This window comes from Bombina bombina, chromosome 5 (assembly GCF_027579735.1).
Source record: "Bombina bombina isolate aBomBom1 chromosome 5, aBomBom1.pri, whole genome shotgun sequence".
NCBI lineage: Eukaryota > Metazoa > Chordata > Amphibia > Anura > Bombinatoridae > Bombina > Bombina bombina.
In genome coordinates, this window is record NC_069503.1 from 755,193,091 (window position 1) to 755,219,031 (window position 25,941).

General features: G+C 38.7%; 1 protein-coding gene across 1 annotated transcript in view; it reads right to left on the reverse strand.

The window, feature by feature from the left end:
* CTDP1 (CTD phosphatase subunit 1) overlaps positions 1-25,941 on the reverse strand; it is a 750,130-nt gene that overhangs the window by 98,043 nt on the left and 626,146 nt on the right. The window contains exon 12 of the mRNA XM_053715845.1: positions 4,950-5,116. Within this exon, the coding sequence (XP_053571820.1) occupies positions 4,950-5,116 (167 nt within the window). The remainder of the gene's footprint in view (positions 1-4,949; positions 5,117-25,941) is intronic.

Consider the following 25,941-nt stretch of genomic DNA (forward strand, 5'->3'; position numbering starts at 1 on the left):
TCCTTACTTGTGGGAACCAATACCAAAGCTTTAGGACACGGATGAAGGGAGGGAGCAAATCAGGTCACCTAAATGGAAGGCACCACGGCTTGCAAAACCTTTCTCCCAAAAATAGCCTCAGAAGAAGCAAAAGTATCAAACTTGTAAAATTTGGTAAAAGTGTGCAGTGAAGACCAAGTCGCTGCCCTACATATCTGATCAACAGAAGCCTCGTTCTTGAAGGCCCATGTGGAAGCCACAGCCCTAGTGGAATGAGCTGTGATTCTTTCGGGAGGCTGCCGTCCGGCAGTCTCGTAAGCCAATCTGATGATGCTTTTAATCCAAAAAGAGAGAGAGGTAGAAGTTGCTTTTTGACCTCTCCTTTTACCGGAATAAACAACAAACAAGGAAGATGTTTGTCTAAAATCCTTTGTAGCATCTAAATAGAATTTTAGAGCGCGAACAACATCCAAATTGTGCAACAGACGTTCCTTCTTTGAAACTGGTTTCGGACACAGAGAAGGTACGATAATCTCCTGGTTAATGTTTTTGTTAGAAACAACTTTTGGAAGAAAACCAGGTTTAGTACGTAAAACCACCTTATCTGCATGAAACACCAGATAAGGAGGAGAACACTGCAGAGCAGATAATTCTGAAACTCTTCTGGCAGAAGAAATTGCAACTAAAAACAAAACTTTCCAAGATAATAACTTAATATCAACGGAATGCAAGGGTTCAAACGGAACCCCCTGAAGAACTGAAAGAACTAAATTGAGACTCCAAGGAGGAGTCAAAGGTTTGTAAACAGGCTTAATTCTAACCAGAGCCTGAACAAAGGCTTGAACATCTGGCACAGCAGCCAGTTTTTTGTGAAGTAACACCGACAAGGCAGAAATCTGTCCCTTCAGGGAACTTGCAGATAAACCCTTTTCCAATCCTTCTTGAAGGAAGGATAGAATCCTAGGAATCTTAACCTTGTCCCAAGGGAATCCTTTAGATTCACACCAACAGATATATTTTTTCCAAATTTTGTGGTAAATCTTTCTAGTTACAGGCTTTCTGGCCTGAACAAGAGTATCGATAACAGAATCTGAGAACCCTCGCTTCGATAAAATCAAGCGTTCAATTGCGAAAAAAACATGAAGGAATTGTTCAAAATTCACCAAATTTTCACCACAGTGTCTTAAAGCCTTAAAAGTATTGCACACCAAATTTGGAAGCTTTAACCCATAAAATAACGGAACCGGAGCCGTTTTGAACTTTAACCCCTTTACAGTCCCTGGTATCTGCTTTGCTGAGACCCAACCAAGCCCAAAGGGGAATACGATACCAAATGACGCCTTCAGAAAGTCCTTTCTAAGTATCAGAGCTCCTCTCACATGCGACTGCATGCCATGCCTCTCAAAAACAAGTGCGCAACACCGGCGCGAAAATGAGGCTCTGCTTATGCTTTGGGAAAGCCCCTAAAGAATAAGGTGTCTAATACAGTGCCTGCCGATATCAATATATCAAAATACCCAGATAAAATGATTCCTCAAGGCTGAATATATGTTAATAATGAATCGATTTAGCCCAAATAAAGTCTACAGTCTTAATAAGCCCTTGTGAAGCCCTTATTTACGATCGTAATAAACATGGCTTACCGGATCCCATAGGGAAAATGACAGCTTCCAGCATTACATCGTCTTGTTAGAATGTGTCATACCTCAAGCAGCAAGAGACTGCACACTGTTCCCCCAACTGAAGTTAATTGCTCTCAACAGTCCTGTGTGGAACAGCCATGGATTTTAGTGACGGTTGCTAAAATCATTTTCCTCATACAAACAGAAATCTTCATCTCTTTTCTGTTTCTGAGTAAATAGTACATACCAGCACTATTTCAAAATAACAAACTCTTGATTGAATAATAAAAACTACAGTTAAACACTAAAAAACTCTAAGCCATCTCCGTGGAGATGTTGCCTGTACAACGGCAAAGAGAATGACTGGGGTAGGCGGAGCCTAGGAGGGATCATGTGACCAGCTTTGCTGGGCTCTTTGCCATTTCCTGTTGGGGAAGAGAATATCCCACAAGTAAGGATGACGCCGTGGACCGGACACACCTATGTTGGAGAAAAGGTTACCTTTGTCTGAGGAATCAAAAAACTTTTTGGTAAAGGCAAAAGGCAGAATCCTTATAGTCACCATTTTGAAAGTTGGCACCCTTAAAAAACGGTATAAAATTTTCAGATCCAGAACTGGCCTGAATAAATTTTCTTTCTTTGGGACAATGAATAGATTTGAATAAAAACCCAGACCCTGTTACTGAAACAGAACTGGTATAATTACCCCTGAAAGCTCTAGATCTGAAACACACTTCAGAAAAGCCTGAGCCTTCACTGGATTTGCTGGAACGCGTGAGAGAAAAAATCTTCTCACAGGAGGTCTTCCGCTGAATCCTATTCGCTAGCCTTGAGAGACAATACTCTGAATCCATTGATTTTGGACAGAATCTGGCCAAATGTTTTGGAAAAATTTTAATCTGCCCCCCACCAGCTGAGCTGGAATGAGGACTGCACCTTCATGCAGACTTGGGGGCTGGCTTTGGTTTCTTAAAAGGCTTGGATTTATTCCAACTTGAAGAAGGTTTCCAATTGGAATCAGATTCTTTGGGGGAAGGATTTGCTTTCTGTTTGAAAACGATTATAAGCTTTAGATTTACCCTTAGATCTTTTATCCTGAGGCAAAAAAAAAACTCCCTTCCCCCCAGTAACAGTTAAATTAATTAAATCCAACAGAGAACCAAATAAATTGTTACCTTGGAAAAAAAGAGATAGTAATCTAGACTTAGATACCATGTCAGCATTCCAATATTTGAGCCACAAAGCTCTTCTAGCTAAAATAGCCAAAGACATAGATTTAACATCAATTTTGATGATATCAAAAATAGCATCACAGATAAAATGATTAGAATGTTGAAACAAGCGAACAATGCTAGAAAAATCTACAGACAGGATCTGTTTCCTGTTGCACTAAGCTTTCCAACCAAAAAGTTGATGCAGCTGCAACATTAGCCATAGAAATGGCAGGTCTGAGAAGATAGCCAGAATATAAATAAGCTTTCCTTAGATAAGATTCAAGTTTCCTATCTAAAGGGTCCTTAAAGGAAGTACTATCTTCCATAGGGATAGAAGTACGTTTGGGAAGAGTAGAAATAGCCCAATCAACTTTGGAGATTTTTTCCCAAAACTCCAATCTAATTGCTGGCAAAGGATACAACTTTTTAAACCTAGAAGAAGGAATAAAAGAAGTACCAGGCCTATTCCATTCCTTTGAAATAATATCAGAAATAGCATCAGGAACTGGAAAAATCTCTGGAGTAACCACAGGAGGTTTATAAACAGAATTTAAACGTTTACTAGTTTTAATATTAAGAGGACTAGTTTCCTCAATATCCAAAGTAATCAACAACTCTTTTAACAAGGAACAAATATACTACATCTTAAAGAGATAAGTAGATTTGTTAGTGTCAATATCTGAAGTAGGATCTTCTGAATCAGATAGATCCTCATCAGAGGAGGATAATTCAGTATGTTGTCGGTCATTTGAAATTTCATCAACTTTCTGAGAACTTTTAAAAGACCTTTTACATTTATTAGAAGGTGGAATAGCAGACAAATCCTTCTGAATCGCAATAAAATCTTTTATATTCACAGCGATATCATGTACATAAGATGTTGAAGGAACAACAGGCATTGTACTATTACCGATGGATACATTCTCTGCATGTAAAAGCTTAATATGACAACTATTACATACTACAGCTGGAGATATAATCTCCGCTAACTTACAACAGATACACTAAGCTTTGGTAGAACTGTTATCATGCAGCAGGGATCCAACAGTGGTTTCTGATACAGGCTCAGATTGAGACATCTTGCAAATGTAAGAGAAAAAACAACATATAAAGCAAAATTATCAATTTGCTTATACAGCAGTTTCAGGAATGGGAAAAAAAAACAGCATAGCCCTCTGAGCATAGAAAAAGGCAAGAGGCATATAGGAAATGGGGTTTAAATAATTAAATTATTTGGCGTCAAGTATGAGGCACAACGATTTTTTTTTTGCCGTTAACAACATTCGGAAATGACGCAACTCGCGTCATGGCAAACGCAACCTTGCAAGGAAAGCCGAATGACGCAATTAACAACAGCACTTTGCGACCTCGCAAGCCTAATTTTGCCCGCGAAAATTAATGAAAAAGCCATCAATTTGAAGAAAAGACTATACCCCAGGTAAGAAAAAAGAACTTCCTAAATATGTTTCCCAATTTTGAAACGGATAGTCTGCAAAAGGAAATATACATAAACCTGACTCATGGCAAATATAAGTACAATACATATATTTAAAACTTTATATTAATACATAAAGTGCCAAACCATAGTTGAGAGTGTCTTAAGTAAAGAAAAACATACTTACCGAAAGACACCCATCCACATATAGCAGATAGCCAAACCAGTACTGAAAAAGTAACAGTAGAGGTAATGGAATATGAGAGTATATCGTCGATCTGAAAAGGGAGGTAGGAGATGAATCTCTACGACCGATAAGAGAACCTTTGAAAAGATTTCCAATGAGGAAAACCATAGAATCAATAGGTGATACTCCCTTCGCATCCCTCTGACATTCACTGTACTCTGAGAGGAAACGGGCTTCAAAATGCTGAGAAGCGCATATCACAGAAGAAAATCAAGCATAAACTTACTTCACCACTTTCATAGGAGGCAAAGTTTGTAAAACTAAATTGTGGGTGTAGTGAGGGGTGTATTTATAGGCATTTTGAGGTTTGGGAAACTTTGCCCCTCCTGGTAGGATTGTATATACCATACGTCACTAGCTCATGGACTCTTGTCAATTACATGAAAGAAAGCAAGATACCAAAGATTATTAGAAAATTCCTACAAATATTTGAAAATAAAATGGTGAATTACCGATTTGCATTCCCTAGTAAACTTCTATCACTTGAAGAAGATGATTCTGTACTATGTTCAGGATTCTTAACTGTTTTTTCTTGTGCTGTGCTCTGTGTTTTCTTTACTTTCACAGTCTTCTTTTCACTGTCGCTGTCATCGCTGCCTTCTCCTAAGATGTCATCAACCTGCGGAAAGCCAAGAGGAAGAGATTAGTTTTAGTCCATTATTGATCTGATAAATTGGTACACTTAAGAAATCAAATGCTGTATTAGTTTTTGTAGCCTCAGTAATCAGCAAACATACTAAGCAATACAATGGTAAACAAAAGATAATTTAACTTTAAACCACTGTAAATTTGTAAGCTCTTGGCGGAACAGGGACCTATAATCCCTCTGTCCCAGCCTAATTTTCTTGGTCTGGTCTTTATTGTCCTGTATAGAGCTGTATAGAGAACAACATGTTGGAGCATTAAAATATGAGATAACACCATTGCAGGTAGTCATCCAAAAAAAGTAAAAATTATTTGAAAGAACAATTAAAATGCACTGCATTGCCTCCAAACATTAAGCATGTAAGGCTAAAATGTAACATGACACAACAAATATATAAATCAAGAATCAATTAACATTCTGCATGTCAAAAATATATTAATTTGGCTAAATCATTTTCACAATTTCTTCGACTATAACAAAAAACTTGGAGAAATAACATTGTCATGAACACTACATTTATTAGAAAGAACTTGAACATTTAATAAACTTTAATGCATACATAAATTTGGTTTTCAAGAGACCCCAACACACCAGGAGCTTTAAATCCCTCCCACTTCCCCTGATCCCTCAGTCATACATAAAGCTAAGTTGATGAAGAAAAAGAAAAAGCAGGAAAGAAAGCCAAGCAAAGAAGTGCAAAACAAGTACTGCCACTTGAACAAAAACATAAGGTGGGGCTTGTGGACTCTCACCATCACGAGAGACTAAGCCGCAGTCATGAGACCTAATACCTAAATACAGAGAGCCACAAAAAAATGAGAAACTGCAGGTTTAGACTAGCAGACACTAGCTTCAACCTTCTTTGATCTGTCAAAGAAAGCATCATGGAAACTGCATCAATCTGAACCCCCAGAAAAATAACCTTTGTCTGAGTAACCAGCAAACTCTTTGGAAAATTGACTTTCAAACCATGTTGCTGAAGGAACAACAACAACAGTCTGCTGGTGTGAGATTCTGCTAAATGAAAATATGGAGTTTCAACCAAGATATTGTCCAGGTAAGGAAACACTGCAATACCCTGAACTCTGATAACAGACAAAATGGTATTCAGAACCTTTGATAATATTCTGGGAGCTGTGGCCAGACCAAATGGTAGCTCAACAAACAAAGATGCTTGTCTAGAAAGGCAAACTTAGACCTGATAATGTTCCCTGTGAACTGGAACATGAAGGTCAGCATCCTTTAGAATTAATTATGGACATACTGACCTTGATGAAAAAAAAAGGCAAAACAGTTTGAATAGTCCAGAATTGGTCTGGAAGTTCTCTCCTTTTTTGGAACAATAAAGAGGCTGGAATAAAACCTCATTTCATGTTACAACAATTGAACAGGATCAATCACTCACACAGATTCAAGATCCGAAACTGAATGAAAAAAAGCTTGAGCCTTTACAGGATTTCTCTAAACAAAACCTTCCCCTGGGAAGCCTTGTTCTGAAACCTATTAGATACACCTGAGAGAGTACATTTAGAACCCAGGGATTCTTAGCAGGCTAAAAGCAAGCTTCCTGAACAAGGAGTAACCAGCCCCCTACACAAGCCTCTGGATTGTGGACAGCACCTTCATGCAGACTTGAATAACGGATTACATTTCTTAGACTGCTTAGACTTGTATCAGTTAGAACTTGGCTTCCAGACGTAACCAGAGGAGACTTGTTTCTGAGTGGTGCAATCAGATTTCTGTGACCTGTTCTGACGAAAGATGCAAAAGCTATTAGAAGCTTTAAATTTACCTTTGGACTTCCTGTCCTGAGGAAGAAAAGCCTCTTAACCTCCAGTTACAGAAGAGATAATACAATCCAAACCAGAGCCAAATAACATCTTTCCCTGAAAAGAAAGATAAAAGCCTGGATTTAGAAACCATATCAGCAAACCAAGATTTTAACCATAAAGGCCTTCTGGAAAGTACTGCTAAATACATAATTTAAGCATTAATCTTAATGAAGTCTAAAACAGCATCCCAAATGAATGTATTAGCACATTTAAGCAACTCCAAAAATCTATTAGCAGATTCCTCAGAAAACTGCCCAGAAAGACTAACCAAAAAGAAGAAGCAGCAGCCACATCAGAAATATAAATTGCTGGTCTTAAAATATACCCTGCTTGCAGAAAAGCCCTCATAAGGAAGGATTCTAATAACTTATCTAAAAGGTCTTTAAAGGAACAGCTATCATCAAAAAGAATAGTAGTACGTTTAGCCAAAGTAGAAATGGCCTCATCAACTTTGAGAACAGTTAGTTTCCCAAGACTGAATGTTAGAGACCGGTAAAGGATACATTTTCTTAAACCTTGCAGAAGGATTAAAAACATAAATCTTACATATTAAACTAATCAAAATGTTTATTGATAATAGTTTAATAAGCTATACTGGTTAATTAAAGGGACAGTCAACACCAAAATTGTGTTAAAAAGATAGATACTACCCATTCCCCAGCTTTGCACAACCAACATTGTTATATTAATATACTTTATAACATTTAACCCCTTAAGGACCAGGGCTATTTTTACATTTCTGCGGTGTTTGGGTTTAGCTGTAATTTTCCTCTTACTCATTTACTGTACCCACACATATTATATACCGTTTTTCTCGCCACTAAATGGACTTTCTAAAGATACCATTATTTTCATCATATCTTATAATTTACTATTAAAAATATTATAAAATATGAGGAAAAAATGGAAAAAAACACACTTTTTCTAACTTTGACCCTCAAAATCTGTTACACATTTACAACCACCAAAAAACAACCATGCTAAATAGTTTCTAAAATTTGTCCTGAGTTTAGAAATACCCAATGTTAACATGTTCTTTGCTTTATTTGCAAGTTATAGGGCAATAAATACAAGTAGCACTTTACTATTTCAAAACCACTTTTTTTCAAAATGAGCGCTAGTTACATTGGAACCCTGATATCTGTCAGGAATACCTAAATATCCCTTGACATGTATATATATATTTTTTAGAAGACATCCCAAAGTATTGATCTAGGCCCATTTTGGTATATTTCATGCCACCATTTCACCGCCAAATGCGATCAAATAAAAAAAAAATGTTCACTTTTTCACAAACTTTAGGTTTCTCACAGAAATTATTTACAAACAACTTGTGCAATTATGGCATAAATGGTTGTAAGTGCTTCTCTGGGATCCCCTTTGTTCGGAAATAGCAGACTTATATGGCTTTGGCATTGCTTTTTGGTAATTAGAAGGCTGCTAAATGCCACTGCGCACCACATGTGTTTTATGCCCAGCAGTGAAGGGGTTAATTAGGGAGCATGTAGGGAGCTTATAGAGTTAATTTTAGCTTTAGTGTAGTGTAGTAGACAACCCAAAGTATTGATCTAGGCCCATTTTGGTATATTTAATGCCACCATTTCACCGCCAAATGCGATCAAATGTAAAAAAAAAACGTAATTTTTTTTCGCAATTTTAGGTTTCTCACTGAAATTATTTACAAACAGCTTGTGCAATTATGGCACAAATGGTTGTAAATGCTTCTCTGGTATCCCCTTTGTTCAGAAATAGCAGACATATATGGCTTTGGCAATGCTTTTTGGTAATTAGAAGGCTGCTAAATGCCGCTGCACATCACACCTGTATTATGTCTAGCAGTGAAGGGGTTAATTAGGGATCTTGTAGGGAGCTTGCAGGGTTAATTTTAGCTTTAGTGTAGAGATCAGGCTCCCACCTTACACATCAGACCCCCTAATCCCTCCCAAACAGCTCTCTTCCCTCCCCCACCCCACAATTGTCCCCGCCATCTTAAGTACTGGCAGAAAGTCTGCCAGTACTAAAATAAAAGGTATCCTTTTTTTTTTGGAGCATATTTACATATGCTGCTGTGTAGGATCCCTCTTAGCCCCAAACCTCCCTGATCACCCCCCAAACAGCTCTCTAACCCTCCCCCTCTACATTATTGGGAGCCATCTTGGGTACTGGCAGCTGTCTGCCAGTACCCAGTTTACAAAAAAAATGTATATTTTTTATTTTTTCCCCACTTTTCTGTAGCTTCCCCCCCCCTCCAAGACCACTTCGATTCACATATTTATTCCCCCTCTCTCCCTCTAAACACAAACAGAAACCACACTGTTCCATAGTGTAACGGTTCCCACCCGCTCTCTACCCGTGCACGCGCGCGCGCCCGCCTCCCCTGTGCACGCACGCGCGCGCGCCCGCCTCCCCTGTGCACGCGCGCGCGCCCGCCTCCCCTGTGCACGCGCGCGCGCGCGCGCCCGCCTCCCCTGTGCACGCGCGCGCGTCCGTGCGCGCCCCCAAGCAAGCCCGCCCACGATCCCGCCCACCGGTAAGCCATCGATCGCCGCCCACCCGCCTCCCACCCACCAACGATCGCGGCATCGATGTCCGGTGCAGAGAGGGCCACAGAGTGGCTCTCTCTGCATCGGATGGGGTAAAATGTTATTGCAGTGATGCCTCGATATCGAGGCATCACTACAATAACCGGAAAGCGGCTGGAAGCGATCAGGATCGCTTCCAGCCGCTTTCAACCCCAACGTCGTACAGGGTACGTCGCTGGTCTTTAAAGACCAGTTTGTGCAAGACGTACCCTGTACGACGCGTGTCGTTAAGGGGTTAAACCTCTAAATTTCTGCCTGTTTCTAAGCCACTAAAGACAGCCTCTTACCGTATGCTTTTTATTAGCTTTTCACAACAGGGGAGTGATAGTTCATATGTGAGCCATATAGATAACATTGTGCTAACGCCCGTGGGTTGTGGCAGACACTGCACTAACTGGATAAAATAACTGAGCCTATGATTAAGCGCCACTAGGGGGCGCGAAACGCGTCAGGCAGTCAGTCCCTCTGTGTCTACCCTTCTGTCTGTATGTTGCTGGATTTATTTTAAGCCTGTTCTTGTTTATGTGTGGCTTAAATTAATAAACCGCTTTTTGAATTTCACCCCTGAGTAGTGCCTGCCATTTTTTCTCTTTAAAATAACTGTACACCCTAAGCTATAACCCAAAAAGGTCTGTGATCCCCCAAATACACAGACTAGAAATGGTACATAGAATAGAGATAAAAAACAAAACAAAACAAAAAACTTGTAAAGAACAGAAGAGATATTTTAGAAAAAGGATCTCCTCAGAGAAGCAGAATTAAACTTTAAATTCAACACACTAACACCTACAAGTCTTAATGCTGAGCTAGACCGTATCCCTTTTATATATATATATATATATATATATATATATATATACACACATATATATATATATATATATATATACACATACATATATATATATATATACACATACATATATATATATATATATATATACACATACATATATATATATATATATATATATATATATATATATATATATATATATATATATATATATATATATATATATATATACACATACATACAGGTAGCTCTCAGTTTACGCTGGGGTTAGGTTCCAGAAGGAATGGTTGTAAATCGAAACCGTTGTAAATTGAAATCCAGTTTATAATGTGTCAATGGGAAGTGAGGGAGATAGGTTCCAGGCCCCTCTCAAAATTGTCATAACCCCTAATACATTTATTTTTAAAGCTTTGAAATGAAGACTTTAAATGCTAAACAGCATTATAAACCTAATAAAATAATCACACAACACAGAATATATAATTAAACTAAGTTAAATGAACAAAAACATTTGCTAAACAGCATTATAAACCTAATAAAATAATCACACAACACAGACTTCAATTGCATTTTTCTGCAAACGGTTCTTTCTATGCATTCCAATCTGGACTGATTTATAGACAGGAAGATCTTGTTCCTTTGAAATCTGCTCGATAGCTCAGGTCTGGTTAAACTGATTAATTTCAGCTTGCTTGGCTTTGCTGCAACACAAGCGGACAGCTCCACCTACTGGCTATTTTAATAAATGCACTGCTTCTCAATGCTTTTCAATAGCAGTCACATGACTGGAAAAAAAGATTGTTATTCTGAAACGGTGTAAATTGAACCATCATAAAACGAGGGCCACCTGTATATAATAAGCATCATATTGATTACATAGATTATATCTTGTATGTCATTTACTATATAGAAATCCCTATGAAATGTAACTATAGTCTGCTTTTTAATCCAAATAGCCTTTTTTAAGCTTTAATCTATTCAATTATAATTTGTGTATGCTTTTATTAAAAGTAAGATGTGTCCATTTTTATCCTGCATAAACTTTGTACTCATTGTAAATGTAATTATGAAAAGTTTTAATATGTACAAAGAGTTTGAAATTGAACTGCAAAACCGTGTGCAATAATGAAGGATAAAGATGTGAACGTTCTCCTTTAATGAAACACAATTATGGAGAAAGGGGAGGACTCTAAGAGATGTATAAATGGAACCTTTTGAGACCAAACAGATATATCACTTGATAAAGGTGTAGCAATAATGCTGAAACACGTAGAAATTGATACCTGTTTGGTACGAGTATTTTGGGGTCATCATTACCCCTTGTGAAGTACACTTTCACTGTGGAATTCTAAAGACATTTAACCGCTCTCAAGGATTGCGGCAAAGATTCAATAATACCTCCCACTCATTATCTGTTACCCGGATAGGCCGGCCAGCGATCATGTGAGTTTAGAACTAGTGACCAGGGGCCGTTGAACCAGGAGAGGCACAGGTATGCTGGACAACTGTGGTACACATAGAGAGACGCCGGAAAACTGCGGTATACATACAGAGGAACCTGGTAAAGAGCCGGTGGTCGTGTGTGAAGTAACCACAACACAGATTAACCAAAGCCTTGCAAAACCAGAGGTCGGGTATGAGGTAATTGCTAATAATGCATCTCTAGTCCTTCGTTTTTTACTTGTTGAAGATTTGAGACTGACTTCTGGACTAGTATTTGGATTATTGTTTGGGAAATGCCTACCTCAGTTGACTTTTTCTTTTTAACTATTTCATATCATAACCAAATGTTTATTATTATTATGTATTGCTGTTCATGCTATCATTAACTCTTGTTAACTAGAGCTGTGGCCACAGCTTTTAATTGTAATATATTTTTTATAATTGATTGCTACATTGTATTTTTATATTATCTTTCCTAGTAAATACATATTCTGTATAGATATACACTGTCTTTTGTATATGAATATCGTTTGATTAGACCTAGATTAATAGCGCTTAATAGATGCTCTGTGTCTTAGATTAGACCCTAGTTTATCAGCGTTTCCCAGATTATCTCTATACTAATTGGATAAAATACAAGTCAATAAGATACAAGGTAATCACAGAGGTAGAAAGTGTATTAATAAAACCATGTTCACTGTGCAAGGGATTATCTATCTTTTTAAACAATAACAATTTTTGAGTTGACTGTCCCTTTAACATTTAACATGAAAGTAATGCAGCTGATCAATATCTACACATTAACTTTAGATCTTAAAGTGAAAGTAAATCCTAGCGTTGTACAAACGCTAGGATTGACTATTAAAACAAATAAAGGGGACTTTCATTCATTAAGTAGAAGATACTTCATGTAGAAAGCTCCTTTATTTGTTTCAATCGATCATCGTTCTTAGCTGCTACAGCAGCCCACGGCTAAAAATGTTTTTTTGCTAAGAGGTGACATTTTCACCTCTTAGCCAATAGCCGTGCGGTAAATCCGGCTTGGCGCCCATGAATGAAAGTCCCCTTTATTGTTTCAATAGTCAATCCTAGCGTTTGTACAATGCTAGGATTGACTTTCACTTTAAAACAATTAGGCATATTTTTGCGAAAGCTAAACAGTGGTCATGGTGCCATTACAGAGGGTTGAATGTAAGGAATAAACAGGCACTTTCGATACCCCCCCCCAAAAGAAAAACTCATCAGAAAAAAAATATCATTACAATCTTAACCTGTCATGTACCAGGGTCACTACTAATTTTAGTTCATATTATAAGAGATCATAACATCAAATTGACATGTTAAGAGAAGTGGAAAATACAACCGAAAGAAAAGTTACAAAATGCGGTGAAGAAAAACTGACATGAAAATGCGACCACGAAAGGCATTAATTATACTGTATAACAATTTCTATAACATGACTATATTTTAAAATGAAACATGCTGTTTCACAGTTGTTTAGCTATTTTTAGACATAGAACAAATGTAGGCACTCAAAAGCGCCACAATAGGACAAATGAGAAACGCTCATTATTACCCGCTCTGTGTGGTCAAATGTTCTATGCTATACACCTTAAGCAGAACTTACACCTGCTGTTTCCCTTTATTTAGGGACACACTGGAGAACAGTTGGGAAACTAAGACAAATGTACCCGAAAATCATAATGTAAAGCAACATTATCAAACTCAAAGTGTAGTTTCTTTTAATAAACAAAGGTTGAGAACGTAACAGCTAAAACAAATTGAAAGCTAATTGCACACAATCACAGTCATACACAGATTTGCTTCCTTTTAAACCATGAGCAATTATTTAGCATTGTAACTTTCAGTTCAGAAATTTCCATGTTCTATAAAGTCAGCCAATTATAGAAACCACTCATATTAATTGGCACTTTGATCCTTGTAGCTGAACACATTCCAGAAAAGAGGTCAGGATATTTAAATTGTATAAGAGGGTTGACAAATCTCTATCAAACTTAAAAGGCAGAGAAGTGTGTTTGTATAAAAACCTATGCAGAATTATCCAAAAAAGTAAAGCGTCAAAAGTAATGTAATTAGAGCCATGTCTCCCAGACCTTCATGATTTGTCAAATCCTGAATTAGATAAACTAATCTACATTTTGATGTTTAAGTGACAGCGCACTATAGGACATTTGTATTATGACCTATATTTCCCAATTTTCTCCCGCCATGTTGGATCTTTTCTTTTTTCAAAGGTGGTGTTTTTTCATTGCTTCCTGAGTTCCCGCATTTATATACAGAGTGTGGGAATTCTATAGGTGGAGTAGCTCTATATTTACAGCGTGTGGTGGCAGATAGGGTCATAGGAGGGGAGGGAGCAGACATATAGTGTGCAGCGGTTTGATGTGGTAAGTGCTGCTGCCTGTGTGGTTCCAGTCACGATCAGAATTGTGACCCTATACTACTTTCAATCTTATATGTATCAGATATTGTCAGGCTGTTAGTGTCCGGGATGGTGGGACAAGTTTTTGTGCGCTATATTTTCATATTTAGCAAGTACTATTTTCGAGATGATCCTGGGCTTATAGTATTTAACTCATTTTAGTTTGTAGGCTCTACTGTTCACCTAGTTTATTAATAACATCCCCTGTTATTGTATCTATATTATAGCATTAAGACAATGGCAATGTTTTATATTTAAACTACTATGGTGTTTGTTATGGTAAGCTCACATTCACATTCTTCCCTCTGAGTTATACAAGTATGTGGGTAGCTAATAAAGAGACTATTATTAGCTACTTACATAGTCTCTTTATTAGCTACCCACATACTTATTTCAATACAAAATTGGAGCTGTATAGCCTCAAAGACTAGCACTATAGAATTACATTAGTAATATGTAAGAAATATTCAAGCAAGTAGCTATAATATATAAACCTCTCTTATAGTAATAGGTGACACATAGATAGAGCTCTGGCCATATTCCCATACCTTACTAACTGTACATCCAGAAAAGGGATTTGCTGCTGTAAATCCAAAAGAACGAGTATACATACAAACTCTTCTTATATATGTAGCAATGTATAGTATCTCATAAGTCAGTTCTTTTCACTCAGAGGTATAATGTACGGTCATGTAGCATTATGTACTTTTTTTTTTATTTTCAATTTTTTATTGAGGAAAAAATAAGTATATAAATGTGTACAAGACAAATAAAGTCAACCATATAGCAATCATTTGATGTACAAGAATAATGCTAATCCTCATTTTTCTACCCCTAATTACACCATTACAGGCCACTTTTGGACCTTTTCTGTTATCTTGTGAATGTCCAGGGGGTTATATTACACCTATATAAAACTGACAAAACAAAGACAAACAAGAAACAATATGCATCTGCAGTAAAATAGTAAGGTATAAAACATAACATATTTTGGTATTATAGATGCATAAACTGAAGCTGGTCTCCTCAATTTAACTAGACTCACACATAGACATTTAAATGACATTTGTTGTATCTTAAGATATACACATAATCAACAAGAAGATCGTGACTACATCTCCCTTGTCATGCTGCTTTGTATGATTTAAATTAGCAATACTTATGTTTTCCATAGAAAGAGTAGTGCGTTGTTTCTAGATCAAGATTCCAGACGGTGTTTCATACTATACCATAACCGTTCAGAGTCTTTCTTAAAGTGCACTGTCAATGTATGACTCCTTTCTTTGCAAGTGTAAAGTTTATTGCTGAGAACCCAGGCGCAACCCCCGGCCGCACGAGGATCCCAGCAATGCCCTATCTTTTCCTTATGGAGCCAAGGCTGTATTCTGTATATGTAATCCCTCTCAGACTATTAAAGACACTATGGGGGCCTCCCCATCCCCCGCAGGAAGCAATCAGAGATACAAAGCGGTATTGCTAACATTTCAGTGACTCCCAGAGGATAGTATTTATAGTGTTATATCATGATACAATTGGCCTATAAACATAGAAAACTAACTTGATTAGTACTTATTTTATCATTGTCTTTGATAGTTGCTTGTTCGTACCCAGCCAGCACTCATGAAAAATCTAGCTCCCTTCAAAATGCAACAGTAAGGATAAATCAACTCTAATGCCCGCCAGACCTATGAGCGGTATAGCACCAGCACATCTTTTCACCTGGTTAGTATAGTTCATGTCCGGATGTTCACACAGGGCCATCTTTGAGTATAGGTCGGGCATGATGCCCGGCATCATAGCTAGTGCTCCTTCGCCGAATGCGGTATCTGGGGAGTTGCTCGGATGTTTTATTTGAGGCAGGTAGCTAAGTATATTTAAGTTAGCAGTTTCGGTGTATCCCTGCTTCTATCGCTTGTAAAAGCTGGTTCCCCCTTCATCCCTGTGGTTCTGCATCATAGTAGTGTCAGAGGTTGTCTGCTGACAGTAGCGTGGGGTAAACTCCATTTTGGGTTGGCAAGCAAAGTTTTCCCGCCTTGGGGATTCCAGCAACAACCCTCGGGGCGCATTTCCATCTACCGTCTCCAGTCCTATGACAGGTGCCATACATTTAATGGTAGTTTGCTGTTGTACAGGCACCGGAGCGGTCTTGGTGTATAGTAGCATGGGCTTTCCCTGTAGAGGTGTATGGGCTAGGTCAAACTCACCACACTGCAAAGCCATTTCAGCCTCCTGTAATATAGCTGGTTGGTCCGGTGGCACTACATGATCAGTCCCTTTCACTCTATTAATGAGGAGCTGCAATTCTCACTCTGAGGGTGCTTTATCGATTATTTCTATTGATTATAATTCTAATACTGCCTTTTGTGTCAACATCCATCTTGGTAGACTTACACGCTATTCTTTGTGTAAGTTTGATTTTTTATTTACATTTGATTTCATATTTACATTGTAATGTTGTAATCTAAATAAAAAGTCAAATAAAAATAAATAAATTTTATATATATATATATATATATATATATATATATATATATATATATATATATATATATAATGCAAACATCTGCCTGAAATATCCAACATTTAGCACTGGTAGAAGTAACTGATTGACTTTAAAACACATGTTGCTGTGATATGATTTGAATCAGAAGGGTCTCCATATAATGGAGTATACCACATTGTTAATTCTGCAATTAAAAAACAAGAACATTAAGCAAGGCTCAGGATAAAGTTGCCAGACCAAACAAATGGAATAAAGAAATTAATTTCCACCTAAAAACTCAGCAATACAAAATGCCAGTTTTCAATCTGGATATGTAATTTTGCATCATTCATGCCCAGAGACCATATTGTTCTTTGGCTGAAGCATTGCAATTATTGTCTTTCATTGAAGTAAAATTTGATCCCGAGCCAGATGGTATGTGCCCAAGGCTTTGGAAAGCAGAGGGAGTATACAATTTAAGCCACTGGAAAGAAACCATTGCAATGGATTGTCTTCCAATAGCCAAAACAAGTAATTCACCATTACCTTGCTATTAAATATGCATAATAACAAAACAAATATATAATTTGACCTTTTTTCTCTTTACATTCTAGATAATTATCCACTTTTAGACACTCTATAACATAGAAATCTTAAAGGGACACTGAACCCAAATTTTTTCTTTCGTGATTCAGATAGAGCATGCAATTTTAAACAACTTTCTAATTTACTCCTATTGTCAATTTTTCTTCGTTCTCTTGCTTTCTTTATTTGAAAAAGAAGGCATCTAAGCTATTTTTTTGGTTCACAACCATGGAAAGCACTTGTTTATTGGTAGGTGAATTTACCCACCAATCAGCAAGAACACCACCACAGTGTGTTGCATTTCAAATAAAGATGCCAAGAGAATGAAAATAATTTGATAATAGGAGTAAATTAGAAAGTTGCTTAAAATTGCATGCTCTATCTCAGTGATTTTTAACCTTTTTTTTGCCGTGGCACACTTTTTTACATTAAAAAATCCTGTGGCACACCACCATCCCAAAATTTTAAAAAAATCACACATTGTAGCCTAATACAGCATATATATATATACACATACACACAAACACACACATACTGTATGTATTGTGCTGTTATGCCATGCCTCCTACAAACTACCCCTGCACTGGGAGTAAAAAACAAGCAAAGTTTAAAAAATATCTCACACTGTTGTCAGTCTGCCGTGGCACACCTGAGGATCTCTCACGGCACACTAGTGTGCCACGGCACACTGGTTGAAAAACACTGCTCTATCTGAATCACGATAGAAAAAAAAATTGGGTTCAGTGTCCCTTTAATGTTAAGGAAAAGTTAGCCAGGAATCCAAATTAAAAACGGAGTTCTCTGAACTTATTCCATGACTTGCAATTTAGCCCTCCTGTCTGACTCCAAGCTTTCTTCCTTACTATATCTCTTAATCTACAAATTCCACAATCGTTACTTTTGGGAATTACATCACCTGGCCACCAGGAGGAGGCAAAGACACCCTATACCAGAGTTTCCAAAATCCCTCCTACTTCCCTTTCACTCCCAGTATTGCATAGCCAAAGATAGAAAGAAGTAAGAAAGAGAATAGGGGACTGCCGCAACCAGATTTTTTTTTGGGTGGGGTTGCGGACTCACTACCAAGAAATAATTTAAATTGTCAGGTAAGAATAAATTATGTTTTCTTTCTAATGGTAGTGAGAGTCCACTGTCTTTACTTTTGGGAATCAATACCCAAGCTGTGGAGTCCACGAAAAAAGAGAAAAAAGGCAGGCCCTCATTTATCAGAAATTACCACCTGTATTTTGATAAAAGAACGGGCCTTGCACTAGCAGGTCCTGTCTTAGTGGAAAACGCCATGGAGGAGCACTAGAAATCCTGACCAGATCCGCATACCATGCCCGTCAAGGCCATGCCGGAGCTACTAAAATTGCAGAGACGCACTGCTGCTTGAGACGAGCAACCTGTCTGGGAAGAAGTGCAATTGGAGGAAACAAGTAGACAGACAAGATAATGCCATGGAGCTGTCAATGCATCTGTGCATGGTAGTTTGTGATTGAGACGGGACAGCATCAGATCTATCTTTGGCCACCCCAGTGAACTATCAATTGATTGAATACCTTCTGATTGAGAGACCATTCCCCTTGGTGGAGAGTTGGACGGCTGAAGTAGTCGGTTCCCAGTTGTCTACCCCTGGAATGTGGATGGCTGAAATTGAACAAAGATTTGTTTCTGCCCATGTCAATATGCAAGATACTTCCTTCATGGCAAGGGAGCTGTGATTGCCCCCTTGACGGTTTATGTATGCTACTGCCGTGACATTGTCCAATGATACGCAAATAAATGGGGTTGAGCGAAGTAACGGCCATGACTGAAGAGCATTAAAGATCACTCTGAGTTTCAGAGCATTGATAGGTAGAACCGCTTCTTGTGGAGACCCAACACTTTGTGCTCTCAGATGACCCCAACCAGACAGACTGGTGTCCGTAGTGATAATCTTCCATGATGGACGTTGAAACCCCATCCCGCGTGATAATGGATCTGGGGACGTCCACCAAGTAAGATTGTCTGGTGGTCTGATCCAGCTGGATCACTTGAGAGAGATCGAAGAGGACCCCGTTCCACTGACTTAACATGCAGAGTTTTAAGGGTTGCAAATGAAACCTTGCACACTGCATTGTGTCCGAAGCCGCGACCAGGAGACCCACAAGCTCTATAAATTGAGAATGTAGGGACTGCACCAGGTCAACTGTAGTTTCAGTCTGCATTGTTCTGTTAGAAAAGCTTCTTTTCCACTGAGTCTATGATTACTCCCAAAAACGCCACTTTTGTGCTGGGAGTGAGAGAGCTTTTTGAAACATTTATCTTCCAGCCATGACTGTGAATAAACCACAGCAGTTGTTTAGTATGAGCCATTGCCAAAGACAAAGTCTGAACCAATATATCGTCCAGGAAAGATGCAATATCTACCCCCCTGAGCACAAATAATAGATAGCGGGACACCCATTACCTTTGTGAATATTCAGGTAGCAGTAGCTAGACCAAACGGTAGACTAGTGAACAGATAATGTTTGTCCATAAAGGCAAACCGAAGGAACCAATGATGGTCTTTTAAAAATGTGAGACGGAATAAACTTCCCCCGAGGAGAGCAAGCCTTGAAACCTACTGTGCAAACCTGAGACACTATTTCCATGACCCAAGGGTCCTGAACAGATTGAACCCATGCCTCCTGAAAAAGGCTTAGTCTGCCCCCTACCAGAGCCAAGTCCGGATCGGGGGCCACAGCTTTATGCAGACTTGGACTGTTTGGATTTTGAACACACAGGATTTGGTCTCCATGCAGGCTTTGAGGACTCCGATTTCTGGAAAGAATTAGCTCTTTGATTCTTGTTCTGGCATGAGAGACGAAAATGCCCCCCAGACCTCCCCTTAGGTCTAGCCTTTTTATCTTGAGGTAAAAAGGCCCCTTTACCTCCCGTTACTATGGAGATAATAGAAACCAAACCTGGCCCGAAAAAACATAATTTATGTGAGAACTTACCTGATAAATTAATTTCTTTCATAATGGCAAGACTCCATGAGCTAGTGACGTATGGGATATACATTCCTACCAAATGCCTATAAATACACCCCCCACCACACCCACAATTCAGTTTAACGAATAGCTAAGAAGTGGGGTGATAAGAAAGGAGCGAAAGCATCAACAAGGAATTGGAATAATTGTGCTTTATACAAAAAATCATAACCACCACAAAAAGGGTGGGCCTCATGGACTCTCGCCAATATGAAAGAAATTAATTTATCAGGTAAGATCTTACATAAATTATGTTTTCTTTCATGTAATTGGCAAGAGTCCATGAGCTAGTGACGTATGGGATTGCAAATACCCAAGATGTGGAACTCCACGCAAGAGTCACTAGAGAGGGAGGAATAAAAATAAAGACAGCCAATTCCGCTGAAAAAAGAATCCACAACCCAAATCAAAAAGTTTTAATCTTTATAATGAAAAAAACTGAAATTATAAGCAGAAGAATCAAACTGAAACAGCTGCCTGAAGAACTTTTCTCCCAAAAACTGCTTCTGAAGAAGAGAAAACATCAAAATGGTAGAATTTAGTAAAAGTATGCAAAGAAGACCAACTTGCTGCTTTGCAAATCTGATCAACAGAAGCTTCATTCTTAAAAGCCCAGGAAGTAGAAACTGACCTAGTAGAATGAGCCGTAATCCTCTGAGGCGGGGATTAACCCGACTCCAAATAAGCATTATGAATCAAAAGCTTTAACCAAGACGCCAAAGAAATGGCAGAAGCCTTCTGACCTTTCCTAGAACCAGAAAAGATAACAAATAGACTAGAAGTCTTTCTGAAATCTTTAGTAGCTTCAACATAATATTTCAAAGCTCTAACCACAAAGAATGTAAAGATCTTTCCAAAGAATTCTTAGGATTAGGACACAACGAAGGGACAACAATTTCTCTACTAATGTTGTTGGAATTCACAACTTTAGGTAAAAATTTAAAAGAAGTCCGCAAAACCGCCTTATCCTGATGAAAAATCAGAAAAGGAGACTCACAAAAAAGAGCAGATAATTCAGAAATTCTTCTAGCAGAAGAGATGGCCAAAAGAAACAATACTTTCCAAGAAAGTAATTTAATGTCCAGAGAATGCATAGGCTCAAACGGAGGAGCCTGTAAAGCCCTCAAAACCAAATTAAGACTCGAAGGAGTAGAAATTGGCTTAATGACAGGCTTGATACGAACCAAAGCCTGTACAAAACAATGAATGTCAGGAAGATTAGCAATTTTTCTGTGAAACAGAACAGAAAGAGCAGAGATTTGTCCTTTCAAGGAACTTGCAGACAAACCCTTATCCAAACCATCCTGAAGAAACTGTAAAATTCCAAGAATTCTAAAAGAATGCCAAGAAAATTTAAGAGAAGAACACCATAAAATGTAAGTCTTCCAAACTCGGTAATAAATCTTTCTAGACACAGATTTGCGAGCCTGCAACATAGTATTAATCTCTGAAGAAGCGCATGAGACATACGCGAAACATGTCAGTTAGTTTAAGCTGTCCTTGCTAAACTACTCTACAGATGAATAAAACTCCATTGCACTGGCTATCTATCCGGATTTGTCCTCTTTTTTTCCTTTTTGAACATAGTATTAATCACTGAGTCAGAGAAACCTCTATGACTAAGCACTAAACGTTCAATCTCCATACCTTCAAATTTAATGATTTGAGATCCTGATGGAAAAATGGACCTTGAGATAGAAGGTCTGGCCTTAACGGAAGTGGCCAAGGTTGGCAACTGGACATCCGAACAAGATCCGCATACCTAAATCTGTGTGGCCATGCTGGAGCCACCAGCAGTACAAATGAACGCTCCATTATGATTTTGGAAATCACTCTTGGAAGAAGAACTAGAGGCGGAAAGAGATAAGCAGGTTGATAATTCCAAGGAAGTGACAACGCATCCACTGCTTCCACCTGAGGATCCCTGGACCTGGACAGATACCTGGGAAGTTTCCTGTTTAGATAAGATGCCATCAGATCTATTTCTGGAAGCCCCCACACCTGAACAATCTGAAGAAACACATCTGGGTGAAAAGACCATTCTCCCGGATGTAAAGTCTGGCGACTGAGATAATCCGCTTCCCAATTGTCTATACCTGGACCGCAGAGAGTAGACAAGAGCTGGATTCCGCCCATGCAAGTATCTGAGATACTTCTTTCATAGCTTAAGGACTGTGAGTCCCACCTTGATGATTGACATACGCCACGGTTGTGACATAGTCTGTCTGAAAACAAATAAACGGTTCTCTCTTCAGAAGAGGCTAAAACTGAAGAGCTCTGAGTTCCAAAATATTGATTGGTAATCTCGCCTCTTGAGATTTCCAAGCCCCCTGCGCTGTCAGAGATCCCCAGACAGCTCCCCAACCTGAAAGACTTGCATCTGTTGAAATCACAGTCCAGGTTGGACGAACAAAAGAGGCCCCCTGAACCAAACGGTGGTGATCTAACCACCAAGTCAGAGATAGTCAAATATTGGGATTTAAGGACATTAATTGTGATATCTTTGTATAATCCCTGCACCATTGGTTCAGCATACAAAGCTGAAGAGGTCTCATGTGAAAACGAGCAAAGGGGATAGCGTCCGATGCTGCAGTCATGAGACCTAAAACCTCCATGCACATAGCTACTGAAGGGAATGTCTGAGAATGAAGGTTCTGACAGGCTGTAACCAATTTCAGACGTCCTTTGTCTGTTAGAGACAAAGTCATGGATACTGAATCTATTTGGAATCCTAAAAAGGTTACCCTTGTCTGAGGAATCATGGAACTTTTTGGTAAATTGATCCTCCAACCATGTCTTTGAAGAAACAACACTAGTTGATTTGTGTGAGATTCTGCAGAATTTAAAGACTGAGTAAGTATCAAGATATCATCCAAATAAGGAAACACCGCAATACCCCACTCTCTGATTACAGAGAGAAGGGCACCGAGAACCTTTGAAAAGATCCTTGGAGCTGTTGCTAGGCCAAAAGGAAGAGCTACAAATTGGTAATGCTTGTCTAGAAAAGAGAATCTCAGGAACTGATAATTATCTGGCTGAATCGGAATATGAAGATATGCATCCTGTAAGTCTATTGTGGACATATAATGCCCTTGCTGAACAAAAGGCAGAATAGTCCTTATAGTCACCATTTTGAATGTAGGTATTCTTACATAACGATTCAAAATTTTTAGATCCAGAACTGGTCTGAAAGAATTCTCTTTCTTTGGAACAATGAATAGATTTGAATAAAACCCCAGACCCCATTCCAGATATGGAACTGGCACAATTACCCCGGATAACTCCAGGTCTGAAACACACTTCAGGAAAGCCTGAGCCTTTACTGGGTTCACTGGAATGCGTGAGAGAAAGAAACTTCTCACAGGCGGTCTTACCTTGAAACCTATTCTGTACCCTTGAGAAACAATGTTCTGAATCCAATGATTTTGGACTGAATTGATCCAAACATCTTTGAAAAATCGAAGTCTGCCCCCTACCAGCTGCGCTGGAATGAGGGCCGCACCTTCATGCGGACTTGGGGGCTGGTTTTGATTTTCTAAAAGGCTTGGATTTATTCCAGACTGGAGAAGGCTTCCAATTGGAAACCGTTCCTTTAGGGGAAGGGTCAGGTTTCTGTTCCTTATTCTGACGAAAGGAACGAAAACGGTTTGCAACCCTAAATTTACCCTTAGATTTTTTATCCTGAGGCAAAAAAACATAATTTATGTAAGAACTTACCTGATAAATTAATTTCTTTCATATTAGCAAGAGTCCATGAGCTAGTGACGTATGGGATTACATTCCTACCAGGAGGGGCAAAGTTTCCCAAACCTTAAAATGCCTATAAATACACCCCTCACCACACCCACAATTCAGTTTAACGAATAGCCAAGAAGTGGGGTGATAAGAAAAAAGTGCGAAAGCATATAAAATAAGGAATTGGAATAATTGTGCTTTATACAAAAAAATCATAACCACCACAAAAAAGGGCGGGCCTCATGGACTCTTGCTAATATGAAAGAAATTAATTTATCAGGTAAGTTCTTACATAAAACATAATTTATGCTTACCTGATAAATTCCTTTCTTCTGTAGTGTGATCAGTCCACGGGTCATCATTACTTCTGGGATATTAACTGCTCCCCTACAGGAAGTGCAAGAGGATTCACCCAGCAGAGCTGCATATAGCTCCTCCCCTCTACGTCACTCCCAGTCATTCGACCAAGGACCAACGAGAAAGGAAAAGCCAAGGGTGAAGTGGTGACTGGAGTATAAATTAAAAAATATTTACCTGCCTTAAAAACAGGGCGGGCCGTGGACTGATCACACTACAGAAGAAAGGAATTTATCAGGTAAGCATAAATTATGTTTTCTTCTGTTAAGTGTGATCAGTCCACGGGTCATCATTACTTCTGGGATACCAATACCAAAGCAAAAGTACACGGATGACGGGAGGGATAGGCAGACTCTTTATACAGAAGGAACCACTGCCTGAAGAACCTTTCTCCCAAAAATAGCCTCCGATGAAGCAAAGGTGTCAAATTTGTAAAATTTGGAAAAAGTATGAAGCGAAGACCAAGTTGCAGCCTTGCAAATCTGTTCAACAGAGGCCTCATTCTTGAAGGCCCAAGTGGAAGCCACAGCTCTAGTAGAATGAGCTGTAATTCTTTCAGGGGGCTGCTGTCCAGCAGTCTCATAAGCTAAACGAATTATGCTACGAAGCCAAAAAGAAAGAGAGGTAGCGGAAGCTTTTTGACCTCTCCTCTGCCCAGAGTAAATGACAAACAGAGAAGACGTTTGTCGGAATTCCTTAGTTGCCTGCAAGTAAAATTTTAGAGCCCGGACTACATCCAGGTTGTGCAGTAGACGTTCCTTCTTTGAAGAAGGATTTGGGCATAAAGAAGGAACAACAATCTCTTGATTGATATTCCTGTTAGTAACTACCTTAGGTAAGAACCCAGGTTTAGTACGCAGGACTACCTTATCCGAATGAAAAATCAAATAAGGAGAATCACAATGTAAGGCTGATAATTCAGAGACTCTTCGAGCCGAGGAAATAGCCATTAAAAATAGAACTTTCCAAGATAACAACTTTATATCAATGGAATGAAGGGGTTCAAACGGAACGCCCTGTAAAACATTAAGAACAAGGTTTAAACTCCATGGTGGAGCAACAGTTTTAAACACAGACTTAATCCTGGCCAAAGCCTGACAAAAAGCCTGGACGTCAGGAACTTCTGACAGACGTTTGTGTAACAGAATGGACAGAGCTGAGATCTGTCCCTTTAATGAACTAGCAGATAAACCCTTTTCTAAACCTTCTTGTAGAAAAGACAATATCCTAGGAATCCTAACCTTACTCCAAGAGTAACCTTTGGATTCACACCAATGTAGGTATTTACGCCATATCTTATGGTAAATCTTTCTGGTAACAGGTTTCCTAGTCTGTATTAAGGTACTAATAACTGACTCAGAAAACCCACGTCTTGATAAAATTAAGCGTTCAATTTCCAAGCAGTCAGCTTCAGAGAAGTTAGATTTTGATGTTTGAAGGGACCCTGTATCAGAAGGTCCTGTTTCAGAGGTAGAGACCAAGGCGGACAGGATGACATGTCCACCAGGTCTGCATACCAAGTCCTG